At 37.2% G+C, this 12,672-nt stretch overlaps 1 protein-coding gene across 1 annotated transcript; it reads left to right on the plus strand.

Moving 5' to 3' along the window:
• Positions 1–8,457: 8,457 nt before the first annotated feature.
• Positions 8,458–10,750, plus strand: LOC306856586 (myogenin-like). The gene is made up of 3 exons (XM_079395948.1): positions 8,458–9,172; positions 9,868–9,970; positions 10,122–10,750. The coding sequence occupies exons 1-3, from the start codon at positions 8,636–8,638 to the stop codon at positions 10,235–10,237; spliced, it is 756 nt and encodes a 251-aa protein (XP_079252074.1). The 5' UTR covers positions 8,458–8,635; the 3' UTR covers positions 10,238–10,750.
• Positions 10,751–12,672: the final 1,922 nt, after the last annotated feature.

The following is a 12,672-nucleotide window of genomic DNA, read 5'->3' on the forward strand; positions in this document are numbered from 1 at the left end:
GTTAATCCTGCTTTAGCTCGTTAACAATCAGCGCCACCTGCTGGTCTGGATGTGCGCTGAACATATGAACACTGTTCATCTGCGTTGCATTGCACTTTGCTCCATTACAAACTTTCAATCAAAATCTTTAGATAACACACTGGACATCTCCCTACCAGACCATATAATTGTGATTCAAGAGTCCAAAGTTTGAGGAACAAATACGCCGCATAATCTCTCTCTCTCTCTCTCCCCTCAATTCACAGCCTTCACCTTCAAAACAACAACAACTCGCTTCCTTTTTTCTTTCGCTCCCCGTCGCTCTCTGTTACCATGGAAACATGAATGTGCTAGGATATCTAAAAGTACATTTATGGTTTTAATGGAAATAGCAATCTAAACACATTTAGGAAGTGTGACTGTAATAAAGAGGATGTGATTTTCTTATTCTTCTAAATAAATGATTTAGCACGAATCTACAAAATTTTCACAGAAATACCATCATCAATGCAGTTCGTGTTAGCCTAGCCTACTGTACTAAAGCCATGGTCAAATTTTAATGAGGGCCATTAGATGACAACCAATTCAAATGAGCTATTCTTTCAACCGTCTTTAGAAACAGGTTTATAAAACTTTTTTAAAATCACCTAAAAGGAGTTTAAATATTAGAAATTGCCTTAGACATCCTACTCTGAAATATTGAGACTTGAATAACAAGAATTTATGCCACGTCAGGGGCGAGAAATGGTCCAATTCCACATGCATTCAAACACACATGAGTTCCTGGAGTGCGTGTGCAGTTGAGAGCAGGTTTATAGTGCAGTGGATGGTGAAGAATAAGTTATTGTTTGACAGGACCAGCTGTCAGCTCTACTCTTCCTCACGACAGGCCTTGCCTAGCCACCTGCCTACTATTCTCCAACTATGGTCACAAACTCTCTCTTTAGACCGCCTCAGATTAGTGCCAAACACATTACTTTATTGCTAATTGCCATTTTGTATTGTTCAGTAAAAAAAAAAAAAAAAAAAAAAAAAAAAAAAAGTAGCCAGTTGCTCTTGAATAACTCTCAAAGAACCAAATATCACGACTTAAAGAATATGTTCTACTGTTCATAAATTTGAGGTCAATACAGTTTATTAATATTTTATTTATACTTTTATTTGTATTTTATATTTTTGAAACAAATGAATACTTTTATTCAGCCAGAATGCATTAAATTGATCAAAAGTGACAGTACAGACATGTATTGTAATTTCTGTCTCAAATCCTGAGGGTTTTAAGGTTGACAAAAATAAGAAATGTTTCTTTTGAGCACTAAATCAGCATTTTTAGAATGATTTCTGAAGCATCATGTGATGCTGAAGACTAGAGTAATTCATCTTTGTGAAGTAAGTAAATAAATAAATAGCATATTTTGAATAGTAATAATATTTTCACATTATTACAGTTTTACTGTGCAGCCTTGTTGAGCATAGGTGACTTTTTAAAAACATAAAATTTAGAGGGTTGTGTGTGCGTGCGTGTGTGTGTATAAAAGTGTATAGTAAATACATAAAGTAGGCCTATGTGAAATATGTAAAGTAAAAGTATATAAAAGAAAAGTATTTAACTTAGATGATACAGAATTATTTATATAGCACATTTAATTTAATAAATAAAACACATGCTATTTTTTAAATCATCTACACATTTTATTATATGAAAGGACATCATATAAAATACTCAAATTTCTTGGAATGTATCATGAAAAATATCAGTGAGTTGTTTTTATGTGTTGCATCAGCACTGCAAATCAGTCAGAAGTCGGTCGGTTATTTAAAACACAATGATCCCAGCAAGATTGGGGGAAAAAACAGCTTAGTGTCTGAGCAGTGACACATCAGATGCCACTGTGCTGGCATGAACATGCCATAGACATGTCAGCACAACTACTACATAACTGTCATTCTGTGTCATCCCAACGCCCCGCAAAAACACTCTGCAACATGCCACTCTAACTCGTAAAACTCTTTCTGTCATAAACAAGCCTTCATGCTTTGAAACAATGACTATGAAGGTTGTGTTATGTTTATGTAGGAAGCTGCCTTGACTGGAACCTGTCTTTGCTCATCAAGTTATTGAAGTCAGGGATATCTGGTATCTGTGTCACTTTCCTAGATTTGCATTCCAGTGACCGGGATGTTTACACTAGATTCCGTTTATGTCTCTTCAAGTAAGAGTAACCGTATCTGCATCATGGGCATTCTCACCCCGTCTTTAATGTTGTCTAACTATTTGGTCTCTCCAGAAACCGAAGTGCTAAATTTGTACTCCTGATGACATGGGAGAAGGTCACTGGAGCCCAGAGTCAGATATAAACAGTGAGGGACGAGCAGAGAAGCTTGTAGCCCATATTTTTACTCGCCGATAAAGCCTGGGACGAGGCTCAACTTTCCTTAACGTCCTAACTGGAATCCAGACATGGAAGACAAACAAAATTAGGACCATTGCCGGCATAGTTTCCACAGAAAACATTTGAATGCGGTCCCATCCCAGCCCCACCTTTTCAAACGAATGCCATATGCAAATAATGATCACAAATGTTTTTATCGAAAAGCGTCTTGATTTCTATGCATTCATCTATGGAATGATCGCCGTTAACTGCTGAGAATGAAAAATATCCTCCGATATACTGGAATGTGGAGGATGCATGTCTTTGAAATCTATAGTTCAAATTCCAAAGACTAATAGTAGGTTCATACACTGTAGAGAAAAGTATTTAGAGGATGCTATTCCTGGATGTTCATGGCATTGAGGCATCAGTGTAGATCTGTGGGTGACAATCAAATGGAATTCAGCAGGAACACACACCCTGTTATGTGGAAAACACAGAATAGACATCCAGTCTTGATATTGACCAGCACTGCAAACCATTCATAGGGAGGTCAAAGGTGATCCATTTTTAGCATTAATTGGCCTACATGAGAAAATGCAGAAAATATATATTTTTTCCCATAAAGTCTCTTGAAGAGCATTGTGGCGTGTTACAGGGTTTAATGGGTTTGTCAGCTGTTCTGTGATGCTCTTGTCAAGAGGTGTTTCCACCAGCTTCCTACATGGACAGCCGCTATGATGGTGCTCTTAGAAAGTGATGTATCGTTAACGGCTTGTCTGGTCTATTTAAATGACCCATGAGAGGCCGCAGTCACATTGCCACAGTTTAAAAAGGTGATTAATAGTTTGCATATGACTTTGGTACTGCTGTAGAATAAGCAACATGCTAATTTGACACAGTATGACTTATGGAAATAATTTATCCCTGAATGAGCTGAACGAAAGGATGACACTTCTGATATTATAAAGAATGAAAGGAATTAGATGTAAATATATTAGGACATAACACACTACAGTTCAAATTTAATCTTATACAGTTCAAACTTGCATTCAGCAAGAAAGCATTAAATTCAAATCCTAAAAAACTTGTTACAGTTTCCACAAAAATATTCAACTTTTTTCAACATTGACACACACAATATAGCCTATTTAAATAAACTCTACTTATTTTAAATGGTAATAATATTTAGGATTATGACTGTAATAATTATTTAGAATATTACTGTATTTACTATATTTTTAATCAAATAAATGCAGCCCTGGTGTATAAAGCAAAAATAATCACTTCTTCAATTTCCAAGGCGTTGAGAATCGAGAGTCGAATCCAAAGTGTAGCCGACTTATCTGAAAGGCCAGATGTGTCCGGGTATCACATGACTACCCATTACATCCAACAGAAAGCACAGGAACAAAGCTAAATTTGGGGCAATTTGAAAAAGAGGTAAAGTCAACACATTTACAACATTTCCAGATTAGTGATGCAAAATCCGATTGATTTCCGTGAACCGTGAACTGGTTCAAAAAGCCGATTAATTGGTTCTTGGCGTCATCAAGCAATGATGTCACTATACATAACTCAGTGCAAACAAAACGTTATTTGTGTGAACAAATATTGCTGATTATTGCCCTTCATTCACTTAACTTAATGGTGTTTGTGGTCACAGTTTAATTAGCAAATCCCTTATTTCAGATACGACTAACCAATATTGACTAGCCTACAACTTGGATAAGATTCCTAAAAGTTCCACACATCGAAACACAAACACAGATATGTTCTAAAGTATAAAGAAAGAATAAACCAGTCTAATAAACTCCTTGATTTCGCTTAAAATGTAGTCTAATCTAATAAACTACAGTACAATTTATTTAGCCAACATCTCTCAACAGAAAGGTTTTTGCAGCTTTCAATGAAATGTTATTTAATAAGAGCAGTTATAAGCATATTTCCAGTTCATGCCTCAGGCTTGCACAGTATTGTCAACACAATTATCAGAATCCTCGGCATACTTTGACATATGGCTGAACCGGCTCATTTGATCTATATATTTTTAATAGGAAATAACTATCGTTATATTTTATTGTTTACTGTGAGTTCTCACTTAACTTCAACTAACACGTATGTTCCCAGACGGGTATGCAGACCTCTTCAGTAGATTAGAAACATATATGTTTCTACTGTTTATATTGATACTGTTAAGTATCACATTTCATGATGTTACATGTAATTTTCTAATCTTATGAAAACACAAGCAAACAATGCGTTTTTGTCAGAGGAACATACTTAAAAATATTGAAGCCAAAATAAAAGGTTACCCTACTGTATTATTTTTTACATCATACATTAAAAACAGAAGAGTCAAACAGAAGATGGAGGTGGAAGCACCAAATCATTTTTATGTGGTATTCTTCTTTCCGTTCATACAGTGGGGCCGATTTGTTTATGGTCTCTTGGAGAAAGGCATTTACTAACAGTGAGTAGCGTGCCACTGATGGGTGAGGCAGTCATGGTGCTCAGAGAGCCAGGATCATTCCTGTGACTTAACATGACACCACTTGCACTAAGACACCGACAGCTGCACACGCACATGCTTTCCATTCTGTTTGTTGTAGAGGATTATAACCTGATAAAAGAGACCAGTGACTATCGTATTGTAAGGCCCAGTCCACTACTGTTTCTTTCTGACTGAGAGCCCTAAAGACAGTACAAACACAGGTACTGGTCAGTGTTATTTTAGGATTATTTTCATACTATTATAGTATTTAGGTTTGTTTGTATGTTGTATTTATTTAAATATGACTATAATATAAAAAAAGAGATTCAAGTTTTAGTTCTTTCGCGGTTTTGTAATTTTAAAAATTTCTATTTACCTTTATTTCAGTCATTTTAGTACTTCAGTTCATTTTTTTTTTTTTTTTTTAGATTATTGCATTCTAATTTTTAGGTTTTTCATTGTATTTTCTTTCAGCCTTTTCAATGAATTAAAAATATTTTATTTGTTGTAGTTTTAGTTTATAATAACAACACTGGTAATAGCGGTCATACTGAAAACTGCATGAACGGAGGTATAGTTATTTAAATAATGTTCACAGGTTTAATGAAATCAAGCAAAACTGTATAATAACTGGTTGTCCATCCTCAAAAATCTGAAGAAAAAAAAGTGAGCTGTTTATTATTCTTGTTTTTTGACTAAACTTCACTTTAGATAGATTTATGATTAAATAAATTTAAATAAGATTTATGTTATGCAATTTTGCTTCTTTATTAAATTCAGTTTGTTATCTTATATATTTCTACTGTAAAACAGGATAAACTTGGGAGATTTTTTTTTTTTTTTTTGCGGTGTAAAAGACTAACTGACGAGAAGATAAACGTCTTGACCGAGGAGCAGACAGATAAACAGACCCCTGCTCAGTTTCTGTTGCCTTTTTTGGCACTTACATCTGCCCTTTTTTGTCCTTCTGTAAAATAAATGGCATTTCCTTTCAAATTTGATCTTACATAATCACAATCATACATTTTTCAGTGCGTCTCAAGTTTCCAAACACTTTGTGGGGCCGCTGTGTTTGAAGAAGCGTGCTTAGAAGTGCTTGAAAAGAGAGAGTCCCTGACAAACACCCCTGAACCTGTTGCTAGACCAGCTCTGCGCTGCGGCCCAGAGGATCCAAGCATCTGTTCCAGTCACTACTCCCTCTCCTAAAAGCAATAACGAAGGCCATAATATCTTTCTAGGGTTCGAGAGCCAAATATGAGTGAAGAGTGAGCATTCCATAGCTAATGCAGCCACGTTCTGGGCATTTCTTCACAAGAAGCCAATTCCCCCTTTCTCCTCCTCCCTTTCTGCCAGCTGTCCTGCAATGTGCTGCTGCTTGTCAGTGAAGAGAAGTGGCGCACTGTTTTCAGTGACAGGGCAGCACACCATGTCGCCTTACACCTAAGACCCACTCAAATAGACTGATATCATCTGTCTGGTCGAGGATCTACTCAATCCCCCGTGATAAACCTGTGTTTCTAGCATGCTTGCCGGTAGTCAGGCACACTTGAACTTGATACAGCTCATTGTGACTTTAAGTAGGTGAAGTCGATCAAAACTATTGATTGTTATAGTGATATAGTGATTGTTACCTCATGTAAGAGTTTTAAAGCTTAGAAATGGTGAATAAAATGTTAAAGATTCAGTTAAATTCACACAAAAGTGCAGTGGACTGGAACAGCACCAAGCTCTACCATTTGAGCTTTTTTTTTGTAATGTAATGTAATGATGCTAAGATACTGCTGGTGTTTGGTAGTGCATTGGTATGCTGCTCTGTTTGTCTTCTTCTTCTGACAAGAGCAATGGTCAATATATTATGGTCTTCACGATGCCATAGAAGAACCCTTTTGTCTAATTGGTTCCATAAAGAACCTTTAACATTTGAAGAACTTTTCTGTTTCACAAAAGGTTCTTTGTGGCGAAAGATGGCTCTTCAAATTTTAAAAAAGGTAAGAAAGAGATGGCTCTTTAAAGAACCTTTGACTGAATTCTTATTTGTGACACCGCTTTTGAGCACGACAACTGTGTTATATCATTAGCAACCTGACCTCTTTACCAAAAATGCTGAGAAAGTTCTTTCCTCTTCAGGAAGAGTTCCTGGGTGGTGTGTGTGTGTGTGTGTAGTTGCATGGACCTGTCACCCTGCCATCCTCTGTTTCTGCTGACAGTAGGCTGAGGGAAGGTCTGGGGTGAGTGACTCGGACACACTGCTCTCCTGCAGCCTGGACAGCCACAGAGGCCCCATTGTGCTCCTCAACCATCAGTGATCATCCATCACATTTTAACCTGACAGCCAACTGCACAGCCTCCTAATCCTGCCAAGGATGGAAGCTTGGGTTACCATGACGAGAGCACCGCAGGGCGTCCCGTTTCAGACCTGTACTGGACAGAAGGTAACTTTAAATTCTGAAACAGGTCCCCCAATTCTACGCTTGTAAACTATAGATGTGTAAGGAAACAGTCATAGTTTTTAAGGGTCACTTTCACGAATAACATTGTAATAGTGTTCAGCATACTGTAACTTAGGAAAAATATCATCGTGAAAACCCCCTTCGCCACCTACAGTACTACATGAACCTTGAATAGCTGTGGTGGTGTCAGTAACCATAAATAAGCTTGTGGATTCATTATGGGACATAGCGGAAGCTCCTCTGAATTAGCATGTGAGCAATGAGCCCAGACAAGCTATTAGGGATTTCCAATGTCCGGAGAGCCTACCTCACTTTTTGGGGTCAGGGACAACAAAGGTCTATCTTACTAAACCAATGCCGGACATTACACAGAGGAATGTATAGATGCAGCACTATACTATACTGAAATATATAATGTTATACATAATACATACATTAATATTTATTATATTACCAACACATACAAAGATTGAGTTATTAATACATTTATAATTATTATTTAGTTATTATTACATTATCAAACATTTGTATTAATATATTATTATTATTATGTAATATTATTATTTACTATATTATTATATTTTATAATAAAATTTATTACGATGAAGATTATTATCATATATATATATATATATATATATATATATATATATATATATATATATATATATATATATATATATATATATGTTTTTTTTTTTTTTTTTTTTACTGTCATAAAGTATCTAAAGTATATCAGTATCATAAAGTACATCAAGTTTTACACTTATCTTATTTTTTTTTTTTCCAAACAGACACCCTCAATGATGAATTGCTCTAGCCAAGTTATAGAAACATGGAACTGTTGATAGTAAGTGTGCCACATTTTTCAGCTTTGGAAGAGAAGGTGATATTGTCTGACAAGGATTTAGAGCAGTTAATTAAGGAGCCACAGTGGATCTTTCATATCTGCTGTAGTCTGTTTGATTTCCATGGCACTCAGATCATGTTCCTGGACTTTCAACAGGGGCCTGACGCCATTCTCGAAGCAAACTGGTCCCAAATCCCCAGAAGATTGGGGAATGAAAAGAGATGTAAAGTTTAGATGTGTGGCAACAGCTAAACGCAGGGTCAGGTTTCTCAGAGCCCTGGCTATATTTAACCTACTGATCTAACACCAGGCAGAGAGTTTAAATGGCACCACTGCAGTTGGTGTGGAGCAGTTGTTGTCCACAGATCTTCTTCAGCACGAGCTCAGCTCCGGGGGGAAACACCCACACACGCTCGCAAGAACCGAAAAGGACCTATAACGCTTTCACAGAAGACAGAGCAGAGCCGGTGGACTCTAATTCCAGCAAGACATGGAGCTTTTCGAGACCAACCCCTACTTCTTCGCAGACCAGCGTTTTTACGAAGGCGGCGATAACTTCTTCCAGTCAAGGCTGACCGGAGGCTTCGACCAAGCAGGATATCAGGACCGAAGCTCCATGGTGGGCGTGTGTGGCGACGGAAGGCTGTTGTCAAACGGAGTGGGGTTGGAGGACAAACCGTCTCCATCTTCTAGCCTCGGTCTGTCCATGTCTCCTCACCAGGAGCAGCAGCACTGTCCGGGTCAGTGTCTGCCCTGGGCCTGCAAGGTGTGTAAGCGCAAGTCGGTGACCATGGATCGACGGAAAGCCGCCACTTTGAGGGAGAAGAGGCGACTGAAGAAAGTCAACGAGGCCTTTGAGGCTCTTAAGAGGAGCACGCTCATGAATCCCAACCAGAGGCTGCCTAAGGTGGAGATCCTGCGCAGCGCCATCCAGTACATCGAGAGACTTCAGGCACTGGTCAGCTCTCTTAACCAGCAGGAACATGAGCAGGGAAACATGCATTACAGAGCCGCTGCTCCTCAAGGGGTGAGTGAAGCTCGGGGAATCAGGGGCAGGTGTACGGTGGGCTTTACATATGACCTATATGCTGTCAAACAGGACTGTACTTTTTAACAGTTCAAGGTCATTGGAAAGTGCTTTATATTAATTAAGCAGACATTCTTTGACATTATGTAGTTATGTGGGCATTTAATTAACTTATATTTGTATTGAAAATCAACCCATTCACAAACCTATACAAAAAAAAATGCATTGAAAAAAAGGAACACATTTAATAAAAAAAAAAGAAATACAAAAAAATAATTAAATTGCATTTTGTCATACATTCATTAATTGATATTATTTGTCATTAAAGTCAGAAATTTAAAGCTAAATACAGCCTTAAATGCAGAATACTTTGAAAAAAAAAAAAAGTTTATTAAAATTCTATTTAAAAATGAACAAATTTTATTTTCTCATTCATTCATTAATTGAGAATATTGGACAAAAGTCAGAAAAAAGTTATTTTTTATTTAAATCAAATAATAATAAAAAAGTCATACAGTATTTCACATTTCCATTTTAAACATTTAAAAACAAAGACCATATAAAATCAATCAAACCAAATGTGTGAAGGATAATAGGTTGCTGTGTGCAGTGCTTGATTCATGGCTGCTTTATAATGGTCGTGAGGGATAGCTAGTGACGTGACTGACAGTAGTGTGTGTGTTTGTGTGTAACAGATGTCGTCCTCTAGCGATCAGGGCTCTGGCAGCACCTGCTGTAGCAGTCCAGAGTGGAGCAGTGCGTCTGAGCACTGCGCCCCCGCCTACAGCTCCACCCAGGGTAAGACCACATCTATACTAACTAGCCTGACATTTGAAAACTTCCATTAAGCCACATAAAAATGTAATTATTTTTGAAATAAAGTATAAAAAAAGTGAGGTCTGAACGACTTGCCTGGCAAACATGTGACAGAGTTCTCTAATATTCTCAGATCTCCTGAATGACGACTCAGAGCAAACCAACCTGAGGTCTCTGACGTCTATTGTAGACAGCATTACAGGAACAGAGGTGACTCCGGTCCCCTATTCAGTGGACATAAGCAAGTAAATGAGGAGGGTGACACCACCGTTATGTTCAGACCACCTTCCACTGACCATAACAGCACTATCTGTAACACCCAAGGTGAATGAAGTAGCTTTTAAAAGTCAAAAAAGCCTTGGGGGCTTAATTTCCAGACAAATCTTGAGGTCCATATTATTATATTTCCGAATGTTTCTTCTATCTGTGGGAATAAGAACGAATTTCCGATCAGCCTAATTCCTGCTTAAACTTCAGACAGGCCGATTCATAGATTCAGTTTGTCCTTTTCCCCTGTTGATTCCTATATTTTCATTCTGTTTGTGTGTGCTTTATGCTTACCAACAACAACAAAAAATTGTGGGTCCAATGTTTTACTTCTGGTTTTGACCAATTTCTGCTTAATTTAAACTAGCTCTGAATGTCAGTCATGTAAATATGTTCCTATTTTCTACAGAGTGGATTTCTTATTTTATTTTGTATTTTTCTGTGTGTTTGGAATAATTTATTTGACTTTTATAATAAAGATTGTTGTGTATTTGTATATATTCATTTTCTTTGCCCTTTAAAGAACTTTTTTTTTATTTGATAATCTAATTTATTGTTTTGTTGCAAAGTATTTTCCCAGCAATCTCTAAAATATGACTTTGCTTTTAGACTTGTGTGCAAGCAAGCACCAAATTCACAAATAAAAATCCATGAAATGATTTATAATACATAAGGTAAATATTTATTTTATATATTCATATATAATTATTTGTGACAGCTTTTTACATATAAAGTGAAAAAAAAAAACACCTCAACAGTAGCTGAGCGGTACTAAACAAACATCACACTCAAAGAAAAAAAAAACTCACTTGTTCAACCACATGCTTTATGTGGAATCTGCATCTACTCTATACAGAATTATATACATAAATCAGCTATTTACACACACACACATTAAACCTTACATGCACACAAAAGAGATAGAGCTTGTGAGGGGGCTAGAGAGAGAGAAAGAGAGACTTGCACCTGTTTTACACTTCACATTACTGTCAAGAGCTACAGAAACAAATTAGCGTAAAAATGACCATCACAGAAGAACACGCTGCAAAGCAAGAGGCTTCAGTTACTCCACCACCGTCGCATCAGGGAAACGCTTGGTCCTCATCAAGGCATTTTTTTAGGAAGCCACTAAAAGATCAAATAGATATTCAGCGAGCATGCCGAACATTAAAAACCAAGCAGAACCAACTAAACTGGCTGTGAAAGGCTAGGCACAATTGGCAGAACGAGGCTTAAAAAAGAGCAGCGGACCACAGGATTTCAAGTTCAAGTGTTTGATTGGTGATATATTCTTTCAGATCTGTGGTAATGATGACTGAGAGCGAGAAAGAGAGGCAAAAGATGTTACAGTGATTGTCACGTTTAGTGGCATGCATGCTCCACCGGACGCCCCAATGCCAACAGTGACCCACACAGCACAAACAAGGTTTGATCATCAATCATTAATTTAATAGGATGGAATTATTTTAAGAATGACAATGATAATTTTTTTGTGTATAAAAAAAAAACTGTCACTTATATTAATACTTCTTTTTTTAATAGAGAGCACTTTTTAAAGAACATGATTTGTCAGCATTGTGTAACACTTATAATACACATACACATGTTTCCACACATTACAGTAGCTGCCACAATAGCACGATACATCCTGTGAATTACAGAAAATACTGTCTTAAAAAAAGAAAAAGAAATGCCCAACAGACTGACACGCGCTCTTAACTGGTTTGGTAGGTAGGTTGCTCGAGAATCATTTGCTCCTGTTGTGATGCTGAATTTCAAGTGGCGAAGATCACGCTTGCTCGCAGGTCCTACGTTTTTTTTTTTTTTCTTTCTCTCCTGATGCTAAGTGAACTGAAGTCTATTGCTTTCCCTGATGCTGGACAATATTTAGCATCATGGCTTTATACGATCTCAGAGTCCTGGAAGTGTATTGCGTGGATAATCACTGCTGATGTGAACACAAACGCACATTTCTCCAGTCACCACTGGTGTAAGACACTGACTATATACAACACCATTCTAGCAGACGGAGCTGTCTAACCGACAGGAAACAGTCACAACTGAGACTTTAAAATTCATATGATATATTCATCTCCATGTACAAGTCTGATATATATTTCCATAAAAAACATAATAGCATAATTTTCAGTTTTTCATATATACAGAGACGTTGATTAATATTTTGCATAACCAAAGGGGAGAAAGCCTTATATAGTAAAATGCCAACGGCACACCCAAAGGAGCAGACTATAGCACTGACAGACTACAGGGCCAAGTACACCAGTTAAGTACGACCACCACAAAGACTATAGAACCGAGATTACTGGGAAACGACTGATAGGATGAGATTTCTCTGCTATGCGTTCCACGCGTTCAGAGTTCGAAATTCATCTTTCTGGCCCCCTCTATTGCACGGT

This window comes from Barbus barbus (assembly GCF_936440315.1).
Source record: "Barbus barbus genome assembly, chromosome: 37".
Lineage (NCBI taxonomy): Eukaryota > Metazoa > Chordata > Actinopteri > Cypriniformes > Cyprinidae > Barbus > Barbus barbus.